Raw genomic sequence first — 27410 nt, 5'->3', positions numbered from 1 at the left:
TTCGCTCGCGTTAAATTCGAAAATGGCTTAATGCTCCATACAGACTTCTACCCACATTTTAGGGAAGGGGGCGTCCATTAATCGCGTCATGCTGTATAGGGGGGGGGAGGGGGGGGTCATGAAAAAATCACCAAATATCACCATGGGGGGGGGGGGGGGGGGGGTTAGGAACAAATCACGTGTATTTTTTTTTTTGTTACACTAACGTAAAGAAAAAATCATATTTCTGAGCTATTTTTATATCAACTTTTACAGTCAGAACTTGCGTTGTGCAGTGCAAAGAGAACAGAATAGAATATAATAGAATATAATTTATTCGTGAACAAAGTCAAGATTAATTACACATTACAACATTTACAACACAAACAGAAAGGAATGTAGAAGGAAATGGCCTCATCTCAGCGTGTTGCTGGTGACTTCCAGCGCTGATCTTCCGATGAGACCATCAAGTAAGAAAAAACCGGCCAAGATCGTGTCGGGCCACGCTCAGTGTAGGGTTCCGTAGTTTTCCGTATTTTTCTCAAAAACTACTGAACCTATCAAGTTCAAAACAATTTTCCTAGAAAGTCTTTATGAAGTTCTACTTTTGTGATTTTTTTCATATTTTTTAAACATATGGTTCAAAAGTTAGAGGGGGGGACGCACTTTTTTTTCCTTTAGGAGCGATTATTTCCGAAAATATTAATATTATCAAAAAACTATCTTAGTAAACCCTTATTCATTTTTAAATACCTATCCAACAATATATCACATGTTGGGGTTGAAATTAAAAAAAAAATCAGCCCCCGCTTTACATGTAGGGGGGGTACCCTAATAAAACTGTTTTTTCCATTTTTTATTTTTGCACTTTGTTGGCGTGATTGATATACATATTGGTACCAGATTTCAGCTTTCTAGTGCTAACGGTTACTGAGATTATCCGCGGATGGACGGACGGACGGACGGACAGACAGACATGGCGAAACTATAAGGGTTCCTACTGACTACGGAACCCTAAAAAAAGCTGTGTGCAGTCGGTTATTTTTAAATCTCAAAGATTTTTTTAGTTTGCCCTCATCACGTGTACACGGACAGTCGGTTATAGACGGTCAACCTAATCATGGCACTGAAAAAAGGCGGCGAATTTGATAAATGTAGAGCTCACCGGCCAACTGTCTTCAAAAACCGCGTGCCTTCCTAAACCTTGACGTTGGCGGAATCATAGACGAGCCATAACACTTAAAAACCGGCCAAGTGTGAGTTGGACTCGTGTTGCAAGGGTTCCTTACATCACAAGAAGAGCTTAAGCGCCTTCTGGAGGCGCTAAGTCATTTTTGAAAATAAAATAATCGATATTCTGAACAATTTATAAAAAACCGGCCAAGAGCGTGTCGGGCCACGCTCAGTGTAGGGTTCCGTAGTTTTCCGTATTTTTCTCAAAAACTACTTAACCTATCAAGTTCAAAACAATTTACTTTGAAAGTCTTTATAAAGTTCTACTTTTGTGATTTTTTCATATTTTTAAACATATGGTTCAAAAGTTAGAGGGTAGGGGGGGGACACTTTTTTTCCTTTAGGAGCGATTATTTCCGAAAATATTAATATTATCAATTTACACCACAATTTTCTTGTAATATTTTGTTTTTATTTTCTTGCGTATTTTTTTGAAAATTTTATGCTAATTAGTTTCGGAGATAAGGGAATGGTCATTTTTGCCTGTTTTCTTACATTACTTGAAAATTACCTGACTGAAAATGATTAAAAACATATATCTTTGAAATACGTATAGGGCCATTTTTTTTCAAAATTGTCTACCCCACTTTTTTTGTAACATGGGTATTTTTTTACGCGATTCATATTCAGAATCGCGAGGTCTTTTGATCGTGGTAGGAGAAAAAAATGTCCCAAGATTTCCATATTTTTTTAAACTTTCTTTTAATTGGCGGTAACGGAATGCCGTTACCGCCAATACAAAACGTATGAAAAAATAGTAACGGAATTGGGAAAACCTTGGGACACTTTTTGACTCCTATTAGGATTGAAAGAGCTCGCGATTCTGTGTGGAAAGCACATAAAAAATTCCAAGTAAAAAAAAAGTAGGGTGGACAACTTTGAAAAAAAAATTGCCCAATTAACGCTCTTTCATTTGATAAGTAACACTCTAAAAAACTATTTCAAAAAACTTTGATTTCTAATTTTCACTTTTACCCCCAAAAGTGGCCCCTATAGTTGTTTTTTATTTTATTTTATTTAAATTACATGCCCGTCTTTGGGTCACAAGTTTACATATGTGTGCCAAACAAGTTAATCGGTTCAGTGGTTTCATTTTTGAGCTACGGAACCTTAAAAATGAGGGGGCGAAGGTTTAATTCTCATAGAAAATTTGAATTTCGCGCCAAGATTTGGTTGATTCGTGGGTTGGAAAAAGTCTACTTAAATTGCCAAAAATTACACGTCATATTGGCCAGGGGGGGGGGGGGTCCTGAAAATATCACCAAAGATCACTATGGGTGAGGGGGGGTCTAAAATAAGCCAAAAACGTATGACGCGATTAATGGACGCCCCCGAGTAGGGGTGAGAAAAAGACAAAAAGTAGCCTATGTCTCTCTCCATCCTTTCAGATATCTCCACTTTAAAAAATCCCGAGAATATGCTACTAGACTCGAATCGAATTTGGCCATAAATTAAATATAACATGTTATATTTAATTTATGTTATAATTAATGACACTAATGGTGTGCCCTCAGGAAGAGCACGACGTACTTGTCGCACGTGCGGCTCATGCACCCTGAGGCCAACGTGGACTGCCTGGAGTGTGGGGAGACCTTCGTCAGCCTCTACGGACTTCGGCAGCACTACAAGGTACTGTAAGAGAGTCGGCCTATCAGTGGAGAGCATCCAAACATTTAAACAACGCTTTGAATCAATATTTTTTTATATTTTAGGAGCTAAGTACAACCGTTCACTCTCAATCGCTGCTTCTATCTGAATGCCCCTTTTAAGTGTCTGTTTTCCTTGACGTTCTTATACTGTTCCAATTTTAAATCAGGGACTGCCAGTCAGCGACCATGACTGCTGTAAAAGGTTTCATTCTGAATGCGAAACCTCTTACATATCCCTCCCCCTTATGTTAGAAGCAGCCATTGTTCACAATACTACACCCTATCCTATCCTATTCTACCCTAACTACCGGTTGGCCCTACCTAACCCAGGCCCCCCTAAACACAAAAAAAAAAAAAAAAAAAAAAAAAAAAAAAAAAAATCTCCTAACACCCAATAGTGACAGCCTCATTCAAGGTAGCCAACATCTAACGCTCTTTGCGTGGTTGCCTAGTCCACGGTTGAGACCGCCATAATTTGGATAGTTGGACTATAGCCAAGGTCCTCGCAAATTAGTCAGATATGGACTATGGTTAGGAAAACCAATGGCAAAAACCTAACCCCTGCCCATCGACTAAACCCTTTTATTTTGAACTTTCTGACAGCTAATTGTCTGTGGCCATGACTAGATGACATTGACATGACAGCTGTTAGCAAATTCACCTAACTTCAAGTAAAAAAACAAGGCAAAACGTTTATTTCACATGAAAAAACATAATAAATTTTGAAGATGCCGATTCTTGTTGGCGGTGGCGTTGAAGTGGGGGCTTCTCATGGCCGCCAATCTTCCCGCCGCGCCGGTTGCGAAGTGAAGTGGAGCCCGAACGGCTCATGAAGATTGCTGCAGCTGCAGTGCGCTGCACGTTGGTGATGACGACGAAGTGGGGGTTGCATATGACCGCCAGCCATCTCGCCACACCGTGAACAGCTGGATCAACTGGTCATCTAGTCGGCCTTGTCTTGATACATGTAAAAGAAATGTGTATGAACATTGTTCTTTGTAGTCAGGAAATTATAAGGGTGTTGTGACGTATTACTCTATAACTTTAAACAATTATATCTATTTATTAAATATTTACAGTTTGGGGTGTGTTTTATTCCACAGTTTACATGTTTTTATATAACTTAACCGTATTGGTAGCTATAGGAAAACATTATGGAATAAATAAGCCTATCAAATAGTTTTTATTCTAATATAAACATTGCATAAATAATATGTATAGTATTCTACATGTTATATATTGCGCCAAAATAATTAGTTCTATGTGGTTATTTACAAATAATTATCCTTTTTAACATTAGGGATAGGCAAATGACATTTTCTGTCACAAGTCGTTTTTCCTTTGAAATAATGTACATTTTAGTTCACTAATCACAATTATTCCGTAAGTTATACAATATAATGTATAATTAAAAGATTGAAACTAAATTTACATTGCCTATCTAATGTAACCTACATATCTAGGAAGATTTACTGCATATGTGTATGATTAAGTATATAGGTATGATGGAGCTGATGTTCACGCAATTTGCGTCGACGCCCATGGTCACCGAAGAGGAGTCGTTGAGTTTCTTGAACAACACAATCTTGAGCGGCCGTTGCTCTGTTGAATGTCTCGCATTCCATTTTTACGTCAATTCTGCACAGCTATATTTTAACTACGGAATGGGTGATAATGAGTATTAAATAATAAGAAGTATATCACCCGGGATAGCTCTATGTAGTGGCGACGATGGTCACTATGAAATCCTTCTTCTTAAAGCGCGTTTGGCTTATCGCTTGGCATGTGCTTCCTCGCGCTATGAGGTCGGGGTTCGTTGTCTGAAAGCTCTGAAACCGAAACTAGGGGAAACTATCAGACGTTAGCGCCTCCATCATGTAAGAGAGTCGGCCTATCAGTGGAGAGCATCCAAACATTTAAACAACGCTTTGAATCAATATTTTTTTATATTTTAGGAGCTAAGTACAACCGTTCACTCTCAATCGCTGCTTCTATCTGAATGCCCCTTTTAAGTGTCTGTTTTCCTTGACGTTCTTATACTGTTCCAATTTTAAATCAGGGACTGCCAGTCAGCGACCATGACTGCTGTAAAAGGTTTCATTCTGAATGCGAAACCTCTTACAGTACACAAGGTATACATTGTACGAATACAAGGTATTGTTGACACATATGGTGTGTCAAGAGCGCGACATACTTGACACCCCGAAGCCAATGTGGATTGCCTGGAGTGTGGGGAGACCTTCGTCAGCTTCTACGGACTGCGGCAGCACCACAAGGTATTGTTGACACATATGGTGTGTCAAGAGCGCGACATACTTGACACCCCGAGGCCAACGTGGACTGCCTGGAGTGTGGGGAGACCTTCGTCAGCCTCTACGGACTGCGGCAGCTCCACAAGGTATTGTTGACACAGATGGTGTGTCAAGAGCGCGACATACTTGACACCCGTGCGTGCGTGTGTGCGTCTGTCTGTCTGTCTGTCTGCCTTTGGCATCGCAACTTTCGAACGGATCATCCGAATAAAATTTCGTTTTTTTTTGTTTCAAAGCTGAATTAATGTTGAAAGTTAATGTCGGGGTTCTTTTTTCAAATTTTAAATTTTATTCGACGACCGGTCTGGCTCAGTCGGTAGTGACCCTGCCTGCTAAGCCGCGGTCTTGAGTTCGAATCCCGGTAAGGGCATTTATTTGTGTGATGAGCACAGATATTTGTTCCTGAGTCATATGGATGTTTTCTATGTATATAAGTATGTATTTATCTATTTAAGTATGTATATCGTCGCTTAGCACCCATAGTACAAGCTTTGCTTAGTTTGGGGCTAAGTTGATATGTGTAAGGTGTATTTAAATTGAGACTCCAGTGCCGGTTAAGATCTATTCTTACGGGTAGATGTTTGCTATAACGCCACCCTAAGGCGGTTGAGAATTGAGGGAAGCATGGATAAATTCGCACACATCCAGCAGGCTTCCGTGGCGCAGTTTGTAGCGTGTTGGCCCCGGCAAGGTCAAAGGTCTCAGGTTCGAGTCCTGCCGGAGGTGTGAATTTTTCCTTTAATTATAAAATATGTAATATCGCTTGCAGACGTTTCTGCATGATAAAAAACAAATCTGTGTAAGGTGTACCCAATGTTTATTTATTTATTTTTCTCAAACATGGTATGAAATATTGATGTTATGTGCCTTATAATTGGCAGCGAAGTATGACGTTGCAGGTGCGGCTAGGACGATTGATAGATAATGGAATTTCATACAAACCTTGCAGGCCAAGGCGGCAAAGTCCTCTTTTTTAATTTCCAAACACAGATAATTGTGACATAACATCCAGGTATTTAGCCAATAAAAAAAAACTATAAGGGGCTTTATAGACGTGCCGACTGCAACTGGTACGGGCCCTAGACAATATTTGATTTTGGGTGCGTTTTCATACAAAAAAAAAATTTTTCGTTTTTTTATTTATTTATTTTTTAACTTTTTGTTTTTAACTTTTTGTTTTTTTATAAGCGTATACGGGGTATCAAAGGGGAACGAAAATTCGATTATTTTTGCGCTACGACGCACCGTTTAGGAGATACAGCCATCCAAAGTTACTATTTTCAGTAGACTTTATTTATTTCATACCATGTTTGAGAAAAGCACTATACATACCTCGGCGGGAAATGGGGTTGCCCGCCTCAGACCTATATGTCTTCGGCCGGCAACCCCCTTTGTCCCGGCCTCTGTAGTAATGTACTATTATTTCAGAGAGTGCATCAATTCGTATGTACCATCTGCTCCGCTGACTTCACCAATAAAGAGGCGCTGGCCATACACGCGGAGTTGGCCGGAGAGCATATAGGCAAGGACCTGCACGCGTGCGAGCAGTGCGGAGAGAACTGTGAGAGCGAGACGGCACTAAAGGAGCATATGGGGATCATTCACCCCGATGAGAAGAAGGAATATCCGTGTGACAAGGTAAAATATTGATGAGACCATAAATTAAATATAACAAGATCATACCATCCCATACATTAAAATGCGACCGCCTACGAACGCGCTTACACTCCACCACACATAGATGGCGCCACAAAAAAATGCCTTGTTGCCACCGATTATTTGTAGACTGGCATTAAGTGTCAATTCCGAGCCGTAAATCTATGTCAAAAGTGACACTTAACGCCATCTACAAGTATAATCGAAAGCTACAAGACATTTTTTTTGCGGCGCCATCTATGTGTGGTGGAGTGTAAGCGCGGTCGTAGGCGGTCGCATTTTAATGTATGGGATGGTATGATCTTGTTATATTTAATCTATGATGAGACCTAGATATTTTTCTGGCGCGAACGAAGTGACACTGAGCATTTCTTTTTTTTGCCACTTTTATGAAATGTGATATTTTTGAAAAAAAAATATGCTATTTCTACTCAGAATCACTAGCTTTTTCAAGCCTAGTAGTTAAAAAAATTGTCCCATACGATTTTTTATTATTGTGTTACCATTTTACGTACATGTTGTGTGGGGTAACGAACGAGGAAAGTAACAAAAATGTATGGTAATTCTGGGACACTTTTTGTCTCCCAGTGAGATTGAAAGTACTCGTGATTCTGAGTACAATTGACCTAAAATTCCCTAAAAGAATCAAAATAAAAAAATGGAAAAAAAAGAAATGCTCCACTAGTGACTTCCTTCCGATATTTAGTTCGTCGATAACTTACATTATAATTATGTCACTAATAGGCTACTTGCCTCCTAGTCAACTCAACTTCTTTTTAAGAACTGACAAAACGAATTTGAACGACTTGCTAATATGGAATTTATATGAAATCGAATTGAGTGACGTCACGGTCAACTCAGTTACTTTATATATTTCTACCTGTCTTTAAGCATCTGATAATTATAAGAAAAACATGGACAGAAGTTATTTTTAAATCCAATTCTATTTAATGAGTCAGGTAGAAATATATAAAATAACCAAAGACCTTTACAGGGGACAGCTCAATAACATTTTTTGCCATACTAAATTGAACCTTATCACCGACAGAGAAAGTTGATCGTATCAGACTAGCGAAAACGGTCCACATGAGAGGGCATTGTTTGGGCTGGTGTCCCTCTCGCACGTGTGACCAGTGTTAATGAGGTTACCATATTAGTAGTATTTTTATCTGTATATTACCTGACTTTAAGACTTCTTATTTTATTTTAGTGTTATATTCAAAGTAGGGTTTCGATATATTTTAAAGAATTAGAAAATAAATATAATGTAATTATTTTAATGCCCATAAATCAAAGATTTGTATAATTAAAAAATACCTTTAATTGGGTATTAGTAGATTTAGTAATGACTTTGAAAATTAACTGGTATCCCCAATGTATGACAGTGATGACGTCACTGAATAATGTTGACATTGTCAGTAAGTGCGAGAGGGACACCAGCCCAAACAATGACCTCTCATGTGGACACACTTTTTGACCTAACTACACAATCTAGTTTAATAATTCTAAATCTATGAAAATAACTGAGTTAACCGTGACGTCACTCAATTCAATTTCATATTAAATCCATATTAGCAAGTCGTTTAAGTTCGTTTTGACAGTTTTTAAAAAGAAGCTGATTTGACTAAGAGGCAAGTAGCCTGTTGTCCCCTAATCGAGATTTGCCTCGCTGTACCTTAGAGCATTCCGAAATTTTCAAATAAGGTTATTATGGTATGTACAATTATGCTAAATCAAAGTCGACCAAAGTAATGTTCTGTAATGCAATATTCCAACTAAGTTTTCTGCAAAATTACCTTTCGACTGAAAGTGTTTTTGCGAAAACTGTTATGCGAAGTGTGTTTCGGACTAAAATTATTCTGCCAGATGAGGGTAACCCCGTGCAAAGCTATTTCGTTTATATTCCAGTGCACACTATCATTTAACAACGAGCTAGCGTTGGACACGCATACGCGCCGCAAGCACCTGGGCCAGCGCTACCAGAACTGGTCGCTGGTGGACCGTCAGCGTCGCGCCGCCTACCAGAAAGTTAAGGCGCTCAGGAAGAAGTATAAACAGAACAACCAGCGCTCCATGTGCGACCAGTGCGGGAAACTTGTGCGGGTGAGTGCATTTCTGTGGGCCTAGTGAAAAAGGGTATAACTCAAATTGACTCGGTGAAAAGGGGCACAAGTCCCACCTCGGACTTATAGGCTACACACTAGACCTACAGATTTATACTCTGAACTATACATACGTATAATCACGCCTGTATTCCCATGAAGGGGTAGGCAGAGCACATGAAACTACTCAAGTATCAATGTCACTCTTGGCAACTATAGGTTAATTGCCTCCTAGTCACATCAGCTTCTTTTTAAGAACTGTCAAAACGAATTTGAACGACTTGCTAATATGGAATTAATATGAAATCGAATTGAGTGACGTCACGGTCAACTCAGTTACTTTATATATTTCTACCTGACTTATTAAATAGAAATTGGATTTAAAACGACCAAATAAAAGGGTTTAAAAGAGGTCAGTGAAAAATCCGCTTAGTTTTGTATTTGGTTGGTTAACCAACAAATTTTGTGACTACCCTAATCTTAGAACAAATTAAATTATTCTCATTTGAAAATATTTTAACTTGTATTTTTAATTAGTAACACTACTATTATACTATAAACATTAAAATGATAATGAAATGACGCCATGAGCCTTCAGTAATTGTGTCATATACTTGGAAATTTCGAGCCTTGCTTTCGTGATCCGATGGCCGAGTGGTTTTACAGGCATCCGTCCGGTTAACGGAGGACGCTGGTTCGATTCCAGCTCGGAACACTTGGAGGCCTTGGTCACTTTTTCTTTGTATATGACATTTATTTAATGTTGTGACTACCCTACAAATATTTGTTTATTCATTTATTTGATTCTGCGACAGTCGGCGTTTCTGGAGTACCACAAGGTGACGCACCTCGCCGTCAAGCCCCACGCCTGCCCTCATTGCCCGAAGACGTTCGCTACGAGATATACTCTTCAGGTAATATAATAAATAAATAATAATAAATATTGGACATTCTTTCACAGATTGTCTGAGCCCCACGATAAGCTCAAGAAGGCTTGTGTACAATGCAAGCATCGCACATTTCTCGCGTCAGCATTAAAATTAATATAATTATGACTTTATTTTAATTGCTGTATTTGCGATTACGCCATACATCGATTTATGCATTAGTTTACGTTTATACGTGCTCCTAGCTAGTACTCAAAATACCTTGGTTATCAATAAATTTATAAGTGTATCAAAATCAGTGTTTCTATCAAGACTACAATCAACCATCAAGAATCATATCATCTAAGGTGTACGGCTCGTACATCTTAATGGTCCTTCGAAACCATCAGTGACTGTGACAGTGATTTCGTCCAATCGGCCTCCCACAAGCGGGTCTCACCGTGCGGATGAAACAGGCGTAGTGAATCATCAAAGCCTGACTATATTCATTGTCATAGAAAAATCAGTTCATCATCGAAGATATCAAGATCAACAGAAGACGTCTACCATCAATTCAAGTAAGAGGAATCTCGAACTTGTAAAATCATCATTATAGTGCTGCAGCTATTATCAAATTATCATCAATTTTTAATCAGTTAACCAAGGTAATCAATATCAATATCATACATCAGTGGCCACAGTATTGTCAAATATTTTGATTAATACTCACTATCAAATTATCAATCTACTCTACTACATATCAATAAATCAAGATGAGTTTAGACAAGGAAATGGAAGCGATTTGCAGTGATCAAAATCAGCTCATGGCCAATATGAACAGGCTATTTGAGAACTACAAGAAAGATAGTCCAAGCCGTCGGACTATGTCTAACATCAATAACAAGTTGGCCGGCCTCGACGGGTTCTGGCAAGAGTTTCAAAGCAATCATGCAAGGTTATTAGAATTCCAGAACGAGGACTGCACTCCTTTTGCCGAAAAAACATACATCAAAACCAAATCCTTCTACGAATCAGCTCGGTCTGTATTGCTTGATCATTTGGATACAGTTCAAAAGGCTGCCTTATCACCGAGACCGAGACCAATTTCACCGAAACCAACAGAACGTTCACCACTCCCTTCGTCAGAGATGCCCAACTGGGCTGAAGAAAGAACCAAAAATGAAGAAAAGCAACCTGGGCCATCGGATTTTCAAAGCCGCGCCGTCCCTACCCATCAATCTGTAGATCAAGAAAGGTCGGCCACCCAGGCTACAATCAATTCTGCTTTCGCAATTGCACCTATTTTCAATATCACCGAAAAACCAAGCGTCGATGCTGCCAAGTTGTCAGAAAACATGAGAAAGCAACAGAGCAACTTCAAGGCCTTCGCACGTACTCTACACTACATCGACCTCTCCACAGTAAATGAAAAGTGGGAATTGGAAGATTTACTTAAATCAGTTCAGTCTCGTTGGACAACTATTGACACTCTTCACTGGGACATCGACAGTGAACTTTTCGAAAACGACGAAACTTATAATCAAACGTTTTGCAAATATGAGAAGAAATTCCAAGATATGAAAAAATCTATCAATTCCAAAATATGGTCCATGGTCCACCGTGAAAAATCAACCCCCGTCATGGACATCCCACCCTTTAGTGGAAACTATCAACAGTGGGTTTCATTCAAGGATTTATTTAATGAAGCCATACACCAAAACCGCTCGATGTCTAATGCACAGAAGATGCAATTTTTGAAAAATAAGGTTAAAGGTGAAGCTGAAAAACTCATTCAACATCTGAACATCAGCTCAGAAAACTATGAAACCTGTTGGGATATCCTAAATCACAGGTACAACAACACGAAACTAATTTTCACCGCACACCTCAACAACCTGCTTTCGCTATCAACAATGCAACAACAATCATATCAACAAATCAAGCGCCTACATGACACCACCAACGAGTGCCTAAACGCCATCAGGAACCTAGGCGTGGACATCGTGTCATGGGATCCCCTTATCGTCCATATTCTATCACAAAAATTGGACCCGGAAAGTCATACGGAGTACGTCGAATCATTGAAGAACCCACGTGACTTGCCGACCTTAAAGGACTTCCTAGATTTTCTAGAAATGAAATTTACATCATATGAAGCGAGCCGCCGCAAGTTGGATACACCAAAAACATCTCATCAATCAGAAGCACCAAGAAAACCTTATTACAAATCATTTATGGGCATAAAAGATTCATCATTATCACAAAATAAATCAAATGATGTTAAATCAAGTTATTATCAAAGAAAACATTGCCCGGTTTGTAATAAAAATCATGGCATATTTAATTGCGAAACATTTCAAAGTGCAAGACCAGAAAGCAAACGAAGCACTATTGCAAGATTGAATCTATGCAAAAATTGCCTTTATAATCATTACGATAAGGAATGTTTTTCAACGAGTCGATGCCGCACGTGTCATGAACGACATAACACGCTCGTGCATGATGCCTACAGTCAGAAACAAGAGACTTCCGATCCACTTAATAAGCGCAAAACTGTTGCAAGTATTACGCAAGAATGTAGAAAAAATATAGAAGTTTTATTACCTACCGCCCTCATCAAAGTAAGGGCAGTAGATGGAAAGTATCACACTTTGAGGGCGTTTATTGATCCTGGAGCACAGATGTCATTGATCACGGAGGCTGCGGCTCAACTTCTCCAAATACCCCGGGAAAGCTGTGATGACACTATGTACGGCCTGGGAATTAATGGAAACTCCTGTAACGGCGTTATAAACGTCACTTTGTCATCACTGCATTGTGACTTTCAATTTGACGCCGAGTTATTTATCATGAATAAACTCACTCTGCCACTGCCGAATCAAACCTTCGTCAAGCCCGATTTGTCATATTTAAGAGGACTACCACTGGCAGATCCAGATTACAACATCAGCCGACAGATTGATATCATATTAGGAACAGAAATCTACGCCAAATTCGTCCAAAATGGAACCATAGTAAAAGACGATGACCTCCCCGTAGCTCAGAAAACGAAACTCGGGTATATCATTAACGGAAAGGTCCCATTGCCATCGTATCAACAATGCTGCACCATCGTCAACAACATGAGTGATATCTCGCGCTTTTGGACCATTGAAGACATCAATGAAACATCAAATTTGTCATCAGAAGATCAACATTGTGTAGACTTCTACCGCGAAACTACTTTTCGACAAGAGGACGGAAGATATGTCGTTCGGTTGCCGTTGAAGCCAGATAAGGAAGACGCGCTTGGATACTCAAAGAACATAGCCATAGCACAGTTCAGGCAACTCGAGATGAAGTTTCGAAAGGATCAAAATATCGAAAAGGAGTACAAGAAGTTTATACAAGAATACATTAGTTTAGGCCACATGCGCGAATGTACAGACGAAGTCGACGGGCCATCCAACTCGACACAGGAGTGCTTTTTGCCACATCATTGCGTGAAAAGACCTGAGTCAGCAACTACATCTCATAGGGTGGTCTTCAATGCGTCTGCCAAAACGTCAAATGGGACAAGTCTGAACGACATCATGTACAGCGGACCCAATTTACAACACGACTTATTGTCACTCATCATCAAGTGGAGACAATATAAGGTGGCGTACGTGGCAGACATTGAAAAAATGTTTAGAATGATTGGTATGAACATTCAAGATCAAAAATATCAGAAAATCATATGGAGAGACAATGAACATCAAAGGTTCCGTGAATACGCTCTAACAACAACAACATATGGCACCAAGGCTGCTCCATGGTTAGCTATGATGACTTTAAGACAGCTGGCTAACGACGAACGCCACAACTATCCTCAAGCGGCTAAAGTCGTTGAAGAGAGTTTTTACATGGATGACCTGCTACACGGCTGTCACGATCTCGAATCAGCGAAGAAAATGAAACAAGATCTGATCAATTTATTAAAATCAGGAGGATTTAATCTTCGCAAATGGGCATCAAACACGCCCGAACTACTGCAAGGAGCTAGTAAGACTCAAGATCAGCAAGAAACGTTCGAATTTAAAGATCAAGAAACAACGAAAACGCTGGGTCTACGCTGGCATCCTCAGGAAGATGTATTCAGTTTCCAACTAAAAATTGCACCACTCCCAACTCAAACATCAATCACAATGACGAAGAGAGAGTTGCTGTCGAATATAGCACAAGTATTTGACCCTCTGGGATGGCTGTCACCAGTAACCACGAAACTGAAGTTACTGTTTCAAAATGTCATATCAAATGACATCGGATGGAACGATCAAATACCCCAAAATATCAAGAAAGAATGGTTCACAATTTCACAAGACCTCCAAGTTATCAAAGATATCAAAATCCCGCGTTGGCTAAATACCTGCAAGAATCAAGAAATCGAACTACACGGTTATTGTGACTCATCAACTAAAGCATACGCATGCGCAATCTACTGCCGTGTTATCTCCACCGACGACAAAAAAGCAACGCCGCCGCCGCCGGTACTGATAGCAGCAAAATCAAGACTTGTACCGTCGAAAAAAGCTGTGTCCTTGCCGAGACTAGAACTGTGTTCAGCTCTACTTCTATCAGCCCTCATGGAGAAGGTCAAGCTATCTCTGTCAGAAAACCAAATCAAAATGGTCTGCTGGTCTGACAGTACAGCAGTTTTGGGCTGGCTAAACGGCGAACCTAGCAAGTGGAAGCCATTTATAGCTAACCGAGTTACGAAAATTACAAAAATCATACCACCGACTTGTTGGAACTACGTCAAGTCCGAAGAAAACCCGGCCGACTGCGCTAGTCGCGGAATCACGGCCCAGCAGTTATTAAAACACCATCTTTGGTGGAATGGACCAAACTGGCTGTCATCATACAGTGAAAATCAAGAAAGGCCCACGTTCACTACGGATCAAGAGGTTAAAATATCAAAACAAAGCCACGCGGTAACATGTCAACAAACAGACGGCGATATTATCAATGAATTAATATGTAAGCATAGCAACATGACTCATTGCACCCGCGTACTCGCCTGGATACTACGAGTGGCTTCGCGGCGTCAGCAAAGCTCGAGTTACCTAACAGCTGACGAGTTAAACACAGCTAAAAATAGAATCATCAAGTACGTGCAAGAAAGAGAGTTTTCAAATGAAATAATAAATTTGAAAACAAATCAATCAGTGCATTTAAAAAGCAATATTGTGAAATTAAGACCTTTCCTGGATCAAAATGGAATGCTACGCGTTCGAGGACGCCTTCACAACGCACACATCAGCTGGGAAATGAAGCATCCTCTTATCATTCCACATAGAGGTCGTTTGACCGAGTTGCTTATAGATCAAGCACATAAAGCTACTTTGCACGGAACTGCCAAACTCACTCACTCGAAGCTAAGAGAATCAGTCTGGATCATAGGAGGTAATAGAGCTACAAAAAATCGCCTCCGTCGTTGCATAACATGCCTCAAGCAGAAACCCCCAAAGCAATCACAACTCATGGGAGACTTACCTGAGTCGAGATCAAATCCATCAAGGCCGTTTTTTAACACCGGTGTTGACTATACGGGATACGTATCAGTGAAGGCAAGCAAAGGTCGCGGCATCAAAACGACTAAAGGCTACATTGCTGTGTTTGTTTGCATGGCGACAAAGGCAGTGCACTTAGAGCTAGTTTCAGACCTAAGCTCGGAATCATTTCTGGCCGCTCTACGGAGGATGTCCGCCCGGCGTGGAGCACCACGTCACATCTTCAGTGACAATGGCACAAATTTTACTAAAGCCAACAAAGCAATCAGAAGAGAATATGAAGAGATCACTGCTTCGCTTGATGAATCATTCTTCAACGCCATCAGCGATATGAACATCAGCTGGCACTTCAACGCTCCTTCTTGGCCCAGCGCAGGAGGCCTGTGGGAATCAGCGGTGAAGAGTCTCAAACATCATCTTCACCGAGTGCTGGGAGAACAACATCTAACCTTCGAAGAATTTTCGACTCTATTGGCACAGATAGAAGGTTGTTTAAACGCACGTCCCCTGTGCGCATTGACCGAAGACCCTGACGATTTGGATTACATCACGCCGGCACACTTTTTATCGAGCGGGCCGACTCTCCACATCGTTGAAACAGAAAGGGACGAACGCACTCGGTGGCGCCTAACACAGAAAATATTCCAAGATATATGGAAGAAATGGCAAACTGAATACCTGTGTCAGCTACAATCACGCTGTAAATGGACACAACTCAAGCCAAACATTGAGATCGGCGACGTCGTAATCATCCACGACGCAAACTTACCTGCTGGCAAGTGGGCCCTTGGCAGGGTATCAGAAGTCCACGAAGGAAAGGATGGACTTGTCCGTGTCGCCTCAGTGAAGACAAAAAATTCAATAATCAAAAGGCCCATTATCAAACTGTCTAAACTGCCAGTATCAGAAAACGAATCATCATCATCAACCAAAGAAGTACAGAAAGAAGACACGTTGCCCTCGTCGGTCGCGCCCCCAGCAAAACAAACAAAACAAAGGAAAACAAGATCAAAACTCATCAATTACATCACTATGGCGCTTATGCTGTTTATGTTAATTATATCACCGGCACAATGCAATCATAGCGTGTCACATTTCAAAGAGGGACAAGGCATTTATTTTGATAAAATAACGAACATGAAGCTGGCCCGAGACGAGTGGAAACTTATAGTTTATTATGACATCAATCCGTACTGGGAAGGATCAGAACTATTTTCCAAATACATCAGACACTTGGAAAATATGTGTCACGCCCTCGAAAATAAACAACAGTGCAACATCGTCCTAACTCAACTGCGCCACGCCTTTTCGGAACTAAAATACTACGACAGCATGCTACTCGGTCAACGCGTCGAGTCCCCACGACAGAGAAGGGCCTTCTTCAACGGCGTCGGTAACGTCGCTCACAGCCTGTTCGGCGTGCTCGATGAACAGTTTGCCGAACAATATCAGAAGGACATCGACCTGACCAGAGCTAATGAGAAACATTTAGCACAATTATGGAGGAATCAAACTTCGGTTATCGAGGCGGAAGCTAACTTACTGAAAAGAGTTGAAACATCAATGCAAAATCAGCACAAAACGTTCAATCAACACATAAACAACATCGAGAAGAGCCTTAACAAGCAGGCAACTGAAAAGCAAGAATCAACCCACATAAATGAAATCACCGTATCATCAATCATCGCTAACAACATACTCGTGAACCTGAAGAGCATACAAGACACTTTATTGGACACCATTGCTAACGTTATTTATGGCAAATTTAACGTGCATCTCTTGACACCACAACAGTTGAAAGATGAGCTGAACATCATAGCCGGGCAGATGCCAAAGGATTTGACTCTACCCTGCGAGAACATCAACACAGATCTACACAAACTATATCAATTAATGAAAGTGCGAACAAGAATGACCCGTCAGTACCTTATCTTCGAAATCAAGATTCCCTTAGTTTTTCAAGATGTGTATGAACTCTTCAGATTAATATCAATCCCACGTCAAGTTGGAAAAAATATGATCAAAATACGACCCATAGCAAAACAAGTGGCTATAAACATCAAAAAAGAATCGTATATACCTATGTTGGATGAAACTGTAAATAAATGCTCGCACTACGATTCATATACTCTCATTTGTACGCTACAAGGTCCAATTTATCAACTAAAGTCTGACTCACACCTCTGCATCGCCGATCAAATGTCGAACGAGTGTTCAGCTGACTCTGACACTTGTCGAAACATATGGACGGAACTAAGCACTATGAATACATACCTATACTTTTGTTGTGACGAATGTACTGCGAGAATCATATGCGGACAGGAGGTCAAGGCTGAGCATTTGAACAAGGCAGGAATCATAACCCTTCGAACAGAGTGCGTGTTGAATGGAGACGTCTTTACGATATTTCCCCAGAAGAAACTCTCGAACGAAATCAAAACACAATCAAACGTTGTTAAGTTCGACGTGCCTTCCATCAACAACGTTATAAACCTAACAGTACCAGTCTTGCAAGGCGAATCAACAGCTCTTGAAAACAACGACAAATATTTCAAGGTTATCAGAGATCAAATTGAACATATGAAGAACGAGGGAGCCCTATCAGACAGAATCAACTACCACGACATTCATCATTACACAGTAATCTACGTGGTCATGGGCATTGTCGCAGTATTAGCAGTGCTGTACGTGCGCCGCTACATTCGTCGACGGCAACTCGTCGCGCGCCTCACCCCTCCGTTCGCCGCCGCCGCCCCCCGGGAGAGCGGCCGCAGACTAACCTCGATGTCCATCACATCGCGCAGCTCTATCCCATCAGCGACCGAGCACCACCACAATGGACAACCCCCTGAGAGACAAGATCATCGCGTCGCGGCGACTGCGCTTAACTCTACAAACATTTCTATGTTTAGGGGATTTACTTCAATCAAATAATTCCTTGCAACTTAAATTCTATTTCATTTGTTTGATTCTAATATTTCAATTCATTTCACTGTAATGATCAGATTTATATAAGAATAATGTATCAGCATCTTTTATCAATCTCTCATCTCTTGGCCGGGAATATGTACAATGCAAGCATCGCACATTTCTCGCGTCAGCATTAAAATTAATATAATTATGACTTTATTTTAATTGCTGTATTTGCGATTACGCCATACATCGATTTATGCATTAGTTTACGTTTATACGTGCTCCTAGCTAGTACTCAAAATACCTTGGTTATCAATAAATTTATAAGTGTATCAAAATCAGTGTTTCTATCAAGACTACAATCAACCATCAAGAATCATATCATCTAAGGTGTACGGCTCGTACAGCTTGAGTTGTGGGTACTCACACAACGATATATATAATATGTAAATACTTATATACATAGAAAACATCCACGACTCAGGAACAAATATCTGTGCTCATCACACAAATAAATGCCCTTACCGGGATTCGAACCCGAGACCGCGGCGCAGCAGGCAGGGTCACTACCGACTGCGCCAGACCGGTCGTCAGTCAATATGTAATTATAGTTATCTACCACACCAACTCTTAAGGCACTGGTTCCACAGCTAGTAAACTATGAGCTATCGGCTATAAAAACGAACAAAAGATAAGTATTCCCGCGCAAATAAAAGAAACATTTTTTTCTTGGCTACAGACTAGCCAAAGGCACAGACGTGGCCTACGATGGAGTGAGATCGCCCAGAAGATGCCTGTTCACTCTTGATTTGAAGGTTGCCGGGTTATATGAGCTCGGAAATATAGCCGCCGGCAAGGAATTCCACTCCTTGGCAGTGCGCATAAGAAAAGAAGAAGCAAAGCGCTTCGTGCGGATTCGTGGAATATCCGCCAAGTAAGGATGGAGACCGGCCGTGCGTCTAAGAGTCCGATGGTAGAACGAAGTGCGTGATATTAAAATGCAACAAAATAAAAATTATGAACACTCAAGGGCCTGAGACATATTTAAAATCACAGGCAAGTACAAAATCTAACACGCTCGGCCGCCACACAAATAGATGAACTTGTTTCTGTGGACTCATTGTTGTGAACCGGTCTGGCTCAGTCGGTACTCGGTAGTGACTCTGCCTGCTAAGCCGCAGTCCTGGGTTCGAATCCCGGTAAGGGCATTTATTTGTGTGATGAGCACAGATATTTGTTTCTGAGTCATGGATGTTTTCTATGTATATAATAAGTATGTAGGTATTTATCTGTTTAAGTATGTATATCGTCGCTTAGCACCCACAGTACAAGCTTTGCTTAGTTTGGGGCTAAGTTGATCTGTGTAAGGTGTCCCAATATTTATTTATTACTAGCTTCTGCCCGCTGCTTCGCTCGCGTTAGAAAGAAACAAAAAGTAGCCTATGTCACTCTCCATCCCTTCAACAATATCCACTTAAAAAATCACGTCAATTCGTCGCTCCGTTTTGCCGTGAAAGACGGACAAACAAACAGACACACACTCACACACTTTAAATAAAATAAATAAATAAATATTATAGAACATTCTTACACAGATTGACCATGACCGAGGCCCACGGTAAGCTCAAGAAGGCTTGTGTTGTGGGTACCCAGACAACGATATATATAATATATAAACACTTATATACATAGAAAACATCCATGACTCAGGAACAAATATCTGTGCTCGTCACACAAATAAATGCCCTTACCGGGATTCGAACCCGGGACCGCGGCGCAGCAGGCAGGGTCACTACCGACTGCGCCAGACCGGTCGTCTTTCCCATTTATAGTATTAATATGGATTTATTTATTTATATGTTTGCGCAGGACCACTTGCGATCTCACACGGGCGAGAAGCCTCACCAGTGCACAGAATGCCCGCTCGCCTTCGCGATAAAGGGCAACTTGAAACGGCACTACAATGTTGTGAGTACACACCTCAACTACTACACCTCAGTCACAGAATACATATTAGTACAAGTACAGAAAGCCCACTCCAACAGCCCATCTAAAGAAATAACGACTCGCGCTACGATACCATTAAGTTGAAATTCCGACCGCGCAACACTAAATGCCTACAATTATATTGACGTAGAAGCGCGCTCTCTTTCTATCGCGTAACTCGTACCTTTTATGACGATATAGGGTAGTCTCCTTTTAAAAAGTAATATAATCTTAATATTTAACTAGTACCTTTTTATATTGCTCTACTTTAGCTCGAATAAACCTAAGATATTATGCCTTAGTGGTATTTAGCTTTAATTTTAATAAATTCGCGTGTAACTAGTTAGGAGTTTTTACTTAGAAGTATTAAACCTATTTAGTATAATCATATAATGATATGTAATGGTAATTGGATGTAAACCTATAATAATATTGGGTTGGTAAGAAAGTAATGAGCGATCGATTGAATTCCACATAAAATTTTTGAGAGAGTTCTAGAATCTTCTATGGTCGAAAGTATATAAAGGGCGAGTCGCATAGTTTGTTGTCAGTCATTCATTAGCTGTCGCCGAGCTAATATAAGGAAGAAAATGGACGAATTAAAAGTGCATGTAAGGCATTGCTTACTATATGAATTTCAGTCTGGCCATTCAGCCGCCGAAGCAGTGCGTAATATATGTCAGCGTGTTGCTCCTGAAGTTGTGTCTGAGGCCACGGCGAAACGATGGTTCCAGCGGTTTCGTAGTGGCGACTTCTCATTATCAGATCAACCTAAGTCTGGTCGACCGGTGAAGATTGATGTAGCCAAATTAAAAACCTTAATTAAAGGAGATCCGAGGCTAATGAGTCGTACTCTTGCTACCGAGTTAGGCTGCTCTCATGTCACCATAGAAACACATTTACACGAGTTGGGAAAAAACTACAAATACAGTGTTTGGATACCGCACGAACTTGATAGAGATCAACTAAACCGCCGTGCCGATATCTGCATACAACTTCTGTCTTTTCGCCGCACATTCAACTGGTTGGACCATCTTATCACTGGAGATGAAAAATGGGTCTTATATATAAATCACACACGCAAACGTCAGTGGCTAGCTCCAAACGAAAAAGGAATAGAGGCACCAAAAACAGAGCCTCACCCGAAAAAAGTTATGCTGTCCGTTTGGTGGGATATTCATGGTATTATTCACTGGGAACTCCTACCAAGTGGAATGACTGTTACCGCATCAGTATACTGTAATCAGCTTGAAAATTTAAACCAAAAAATCTGTCAGAATCGTCCACAGCATGCTAAAGTTTTTTCTTACACGACAATGCTCGCCCACACATTGCAAAAGTGACTCGGCTAAAGCTATTGGAGCTAGGTTGGAAAGTGATACCTCATCCACCGTACTCTCCAGACTTGGCACCTACGGATTACGCATTGTTCAGATCGCTAAGCAATGCCTTGAATGAAAAAAAGTTCGATGATCAAGCCCATCTACGACAGTACATAGCTGAGTTTTTTGAATCTAAACCTAAGAACTTCTTCGCCGATGCTATTCATTCTTTACCAGAACGATGGAGACAAGTAGTAGATAACGAAGGCCGTTATATTTTTGATAAATGATTAAAATAATAAATTAAATAAAAATTACAATATTGGTTATTTTTCGCTCATTACTTTCTTACCAACCCAATAATAACAAATTAAAAACAGTTCTTACCTTTCATCGTCCTTAGGGAGCTTAAATAAAGTTAAATTTGGTTTGCAATCCGTGTTAGGACAGCTAAACACTGCGCAATATTTCTTTGGCCTTTTTTTATTAATACTCGTATCAATTCTGTGACAGCGGTCGAATCAGTACGTAGGTATGCGACGAACACCCTCTCGCGCGTGCGTCACCGCTCGCCCGTGACTCCCGTGAGGCCCTACTGATTACCACTCGCGAGGGGTGCTTACGATTCGATACCTACACGCGCGAGTGGGACAGGCCTGCCTCAGTATAATAGTGAATACACACACCTCAGCCGCAGTATAATAAAGAGTACTATCGTACAGTATGGCTACTCCCGCTTCCGCTACCGCCTGTCCCACGCGACCAATCTACCTGTCTTATCTCACTCACACAATCTTGGTACGCGTTGACTCGAGCTTAAGACTGTGTGCGTAGGAACGCGCCTCTTTCATATATTTGATCGCCAGTGTCCGAGGTGTGCTCCGGCTGTCGCGAGTTATTAACACTTGTTGTCAAAATCCCCCTTACCTCTGTTGCGCAATGTACTATTGTCCGTTTCCGACGTATTGGTGTGATAGAAAGGGACAAACTATTATTATTAACTCTAAGGTTGTTAACTTTAGTGAATGCTTATGACTAAGGGCACACCTCGGACACTGGCGATCAAATATATGAAAGAGGCGCGTTCCTAGCACACAGTCTGAGCTCGTGTAGGTGAACGCGTACCATGCTTGTATGAGTGAAATATGACAGGTCGACTGTTCGCGTTTTTGACAGGCGGTAACTGTGAGGTAACCGAGAGGGGGTGGGCGGCACTTTCAGCGGGGAGCGGGACTGGCCATACTGTACGATAGTACTCTTTATTATACTCTGCTAAGGGGGTTAAAATCTACATCATATTTAAATGGCGCAGTCAAAAAGCCAGGATTATTTATATAGGACTAGCTTTTGCCCGCGGCTTCGCTCGCGTTAGAAAGAGACAAAAAGTAGCCTATGTCACTCTCCATCCCTTCAACTATCTCCACTTAAAAAATCACGTCAATTCGTCGCTCCGTTTTGCCGTGACAGACGGACAAACAAACAGACACACACACTTTCCCATTTATAATATTAGTATGGATTTACAAACTTCATACTATGAATCGTACCTCATTTTTTAGCGCCACCTATTAAATACTATCATAACTACATTGATGATGCCTACAATTTTTTTTTTCAAAATGTGTATTGACGTGATGTCATTATATTAAAATAAAGAAGCATGTCATTTGTTCTTATAAAAAATAAAAACACGCCGAAATATTTAGGGGAAAATTTGATTTTGGCCACTTCCAGGCGAAACAGCACCGTCTAGTTGTAAGCCTACATTTCAGGCCCATACAATTCAGGGGTACGCTTTTTTGTATTGGCTTTGTTAGTCCCGTATTATATCGCCTTTGTTTTGAAGCAAAGAGCATAGAATATTATAGAGAGTCACTGTCAAAGTAAAAATGTGTAATCACAGTGCATAGACTGCCATCTCTCGACACAGGCTTAAAACTGAACCTCAATTTTCACAACTTGGCCCATATTCTTAGCTTGATATGTGTTAAAATGTCAAATATTTTTATTAGTGCCATCTAGCCGAGCGTCCCCCAAAGGTGTAACGCCATCTAGGCCACCGTACCTTTTTGTTTATGGTACTGAGGTACGTTTTTTCTTAGAGTCTGGCTAATGAAAGTTAAACCCAGTATTTTTTTTAAAACAGCAACTCTGGATGTCATATCATCGATTGTCATCTGTCGGTGTGACTGTCACTTTAACGAATTTCGCTTAAAGTTAACAGCGAAATCTATAAATAATAATGAATAACACCATAAAAATTAGTAAAGTAAGTGCTGTAAATAAATTAGAAATAATAAAAAAGAAACCATGTTATCAATGTGTTGCCAGCTCCAATTTTTTTGAAATTGCCACGTTTTTTCTTTCATTAGCCAGACTCTAGACTTTTTCTGTCTTTAAGGAGTTACATATGTCTTTGGTTTGAAGTTGTCTCTTTTTGCCAAGCGAGCCTTTCAGTCTCTTGGCGAAATTTGAAATGAAAGTGTTTTAGTGAGATTATTATATTCCAGACCCACCTGAACAAGCGCGAGATCTTCCCGTGCCCGCTGTGCGAGAGCACGGCGACCACCAAAGCGTCGCTGAAGGTGCACATCCAGGCCGTCCACCGCGGCGGCGGCTGGCCGCGCCGCGACCGCAGCCAAAGGAAAAAGAGTATCGCTCAATAACTTGCTCCAGATCTGACCCAGACAATAGGCTACTTGACCATTTTTAAAGTCTATCCATACCTTAAACAAAGGATACTATAGACTAGACAGCCAAATAATAATACCACTACCGAACGAGATGGTCACATACAAATTATAATAAGAGTGACAGAGAGCAAAATGTTATTTTTTGTCTTTGTCATAGTTTCACTTTTCCGCCATTGCCACAAACGAGTTTGTGGCAAACAATAAAGACGTGACTTGTCAAGCTTATTATCCGCCCAAATTACGTAGGTTGTTTATATGGTAAACTGTCAGCCATTTTTAAAGTGATTCTTAAATTCGTCCATTATTCTATATCTGTCGCCCTTACGGGTGTACGCTTGCGTCAAGTCTATAGTATCCTTCGTCTGAGATCCATACTAATATTATAAATGGGAAAGTGTATGTGTCTCTTTGTCCGTCTTTCACGGCAAAACGGAGCGATGTATTGTAACCCACCACCGCAGCGACTCAAATCGCGCCGACCTACGAGCGAAGCAGGAAGAAAACTGAGGGCTGTCGGGTTCCAGCTAGAGCAGGCATGGAAGGAAGAATGGTCGGAGATGGCAACTGGCCATTGCAAAAGTACCCAAAATCCTACTCAGAAGCCGAAGGGCTTCTCGCTGCCAAGGAAATACTGGTGCCGCCTAAATAGAATTCGCACGGGTCATGGCAGATGCAATCACATGCGATACAAATGGGGTTGGAACGAGAGTCCGTTACGTGACTGCGGCCTTGAGGATCAAACTACCCAGCACATAATCGAACGATGCCCTAAGAGACGTTTCCAAGGCAGCCCGGTGGATCTCTATACCAATTTGACACCTGACGCGATCGGTTGGTTGCGTAACCTGGATGTCGACTTATAATACTAATTGTCTGCAAATATACGCCATACGCTTAAATAAATAATCACTGAAGTTAAGTTAGGTTCTATGACGTCACTACATGGCTGACAGCGTTTTCGGTGGCCAAAGTTGAAAAAAAAATATTACACGAAAATACACCATACACCTTTAATATCCAAAATCTATAAACATTGGTTTCTTATGTCAAATATTACAGAATTTCTTTTCCAAATTATCAAATATTACAGAACTTCTTTTCCAAATTGTCAAATATTACAGAATTTCTTTTCCAAATTGTCAAATATTACAGAATTTCTTTTCTAAATTATCAAATATTACAGAATTTATTTTCCAAACTATCAAATATTACAGAATTTATTTTCCAAATTATCAAATATTACAGAATTTATTTTCCAAATTGTCAAATATTACAGAATTTCTTATGCCAAATTCGATATGAGTCTAGTAGCCTATTTACAGGCTGGTAAAAAAAAGAGTACAAATTAATAGGAGCGCCACCGTATATGTAAACCGTTTTGCAAGTGGCAACTATTGAGTCGCGAGCAACAGTAAGTGTTTCTATGATAAAATAATTTAGTTACATTTCTACGTTTTGGTGCAAAGCTGGAAACTGTAATTAACGTATTATATGGGTGTATTAATGAAGTTGTTAATAAATAATTATAAGTCGAGGTGTTTTTTATTTGCCAACAAACTGTTTTGCACATGCAGGCCGTCCACAACAGCGGCGGCTGGCCGCGCCGCGACCTCAGCCAAAGGAAAAGGACTATCTATCAATCAATTTGTAATACCTAATGTACATAGTTGTTGCAATGTAAATCCTGGCCGCGAAGCCGAATAGCATTTTTTTATTTTTATGGGATAGGAGGCAAACGAGTAGACAGGTCGCCTGATGGTAAGCGATCACTGCCGCCCATGGACACCCGAAACACCAGCGAGATACGTTGCCGGCCTTTAAGATGGGTAAAGACGCGAAACGCCGCAGAAATGTAGCCTGGCTCTGTCGCGCCAATACAGAACGATAGAGATAGACAGCTACGAAAGAGATATTATCGTGAGCGTTTCTACATTCGGCTACGGACACTGACTTAGAAATATATGACTACGCGCCATCTTGCGGAATTTCATTACAACTATTTTCTTCAAACTAAACTGAACTGCCATCCCATACATCAAAATAACAGCGCGCTCCTGACAATAGTCATATATTTCTGGCAAAGACATATGTAAATGAAAATGAAATATTTATTTTTCAAGTAGGCATATTACAATGCGCATATGAACGTCAAATAAAGCTACGCCGGCTCTAACCCTACGCCTCAGCCTCGAGAAGATTTCAGTCCCCCCTCGGTTGGGAGGGGGGTATCCACTATGGGACCGGCAAGAAACTCGGCGGGCAACTTCTTTTCAAAACATTACATCTTATAACTAACATGCATTAAATAACAAGATACAATTTAACATGCAAAAGTATTCATCAAAGAATATGAACAGACTAGGTACTCTATGGAAATTAATTTCAATAAATTATATTATTGCTTAATAATACGTCGTTCTTCTTCAGAGAAAACTCCATGTAACTCCATATACAGCGCGTAAACCTAATAAGGGCGATAATTTTCACCCCATAATGAATTTTTGAAAAAAATTCCAGCAGCAATGTACTGTAAACGTGGTTGCGATGACAATCAATGACAACTGTCAACGAGCGTTTAACGCGAGTGTGTTTGCATTACGTTGCGGGCTGAATTAATTTGTATGGATAAAAAAAGTATTTCAATTTTAAGTAAAAGTTATCTAATTCCATTATTTATGTCCTATACTCACCACCGTTAAAAGGTTCGCCCGTATTAGGTTTACACCCTGTATATAGTATACTGAACTGCCACTGCATACATCAGAATAACAGCGTGCTCCTGACAATAGTCATATATTTCTGGCAAAGACATATGTAACTCCATATACAGAGTGGGGCCTGTAATAAAAGCAAAAAATCAAACTGTAGGCTACACTCCTTAAACTGACCAACATTTGTTCAGTGACTTTTAAAAATTATGAAGTCTTTAAATTTTTAATTTTTCATACAAAATAAATATTAGCTTCAATGTACGCCATTATTGTTGTCATTGACGTTGTCTGTCACACTTTAGACTTAACAGAATTCGCAATACGTTACCTCTTAGAAAAAAATTTCAAGGGTGATAAAATTCAAAATACAAGTTATTTTTAAAAGTCGCTGAACAAATGTTGATCAGTATAAGGAGAATAGCCTAGAGTTTAATTTTTTGCTTTTGTTACAGGCCCC

At 40.4% G+C, this 27410-nt stretch overlaps 1 protein-coding gene across 2 annotated transcripts in view; it reads left to right on the top strand.

The window, feature by feature from the left end:
* LOC125239240 (zinc finger protein 813-like) overlaps positions 1 to 24336 on the top strand; it is a 35902-nt gene extending 11566 nt beyond the window's left edge. Inside the window, exons 7-13 of one of the 2 annotated variants that reach the window (XM_048146773.1) lie at positions 2727 to 2844; positions 5132 to 5137; positions 6602 to 6811; positions 8738 to 8932; positions 9747 to 9845; positions 20111 to 20209; positions 24060 to 24336. In XM_048146773.1, the coding sequence (XP_048002730.1) occupies positions 2727 to 2844; positions 5132 to 5137; positions 6602 to 6811; positions 8738 to 8932; positions 9747 to 9845; positions 20111 to 20209; positions 24060 to 24215 (883 nt within the window). In that variant the 3' untranslated portion in view covers positions 24216 to 24336. The remainder of the gene's footprint in view (positions 1 to 2726; positions 2845 to 5131; positions 5138 to 6601; positions 6812 to 8737; positions 8933 to 9746; positions 9846 to 20110; positions 20210 to 24059) is intronic. The other variant, XM_048146774.1, reaches the window with a different exon arrangement.
* The last annotated feature ends 3074 nt before the right edge of the window (positions 24337 to 27410 follow it).

The sequence above is a fragment of the Leguminivora glycinivorella genome, chromosome 25, assembly GCF_023078275.1.
Source record: "Leguminivora glycinivorella isolate SPB_JAAS2020 chromosome 25, LegGlyc_1.1, whole genome shotgun sequence".
Lineage (NCBI taxonomy): Eukaryota > Metazoa > Arthropoda > Insecta > Lepidoptera > Tortricidae > Leguminivora > Leguminivora glycinivorella.
This window is presented reverse-complemented; position numbering and strand designations above follow the sequence as displayed.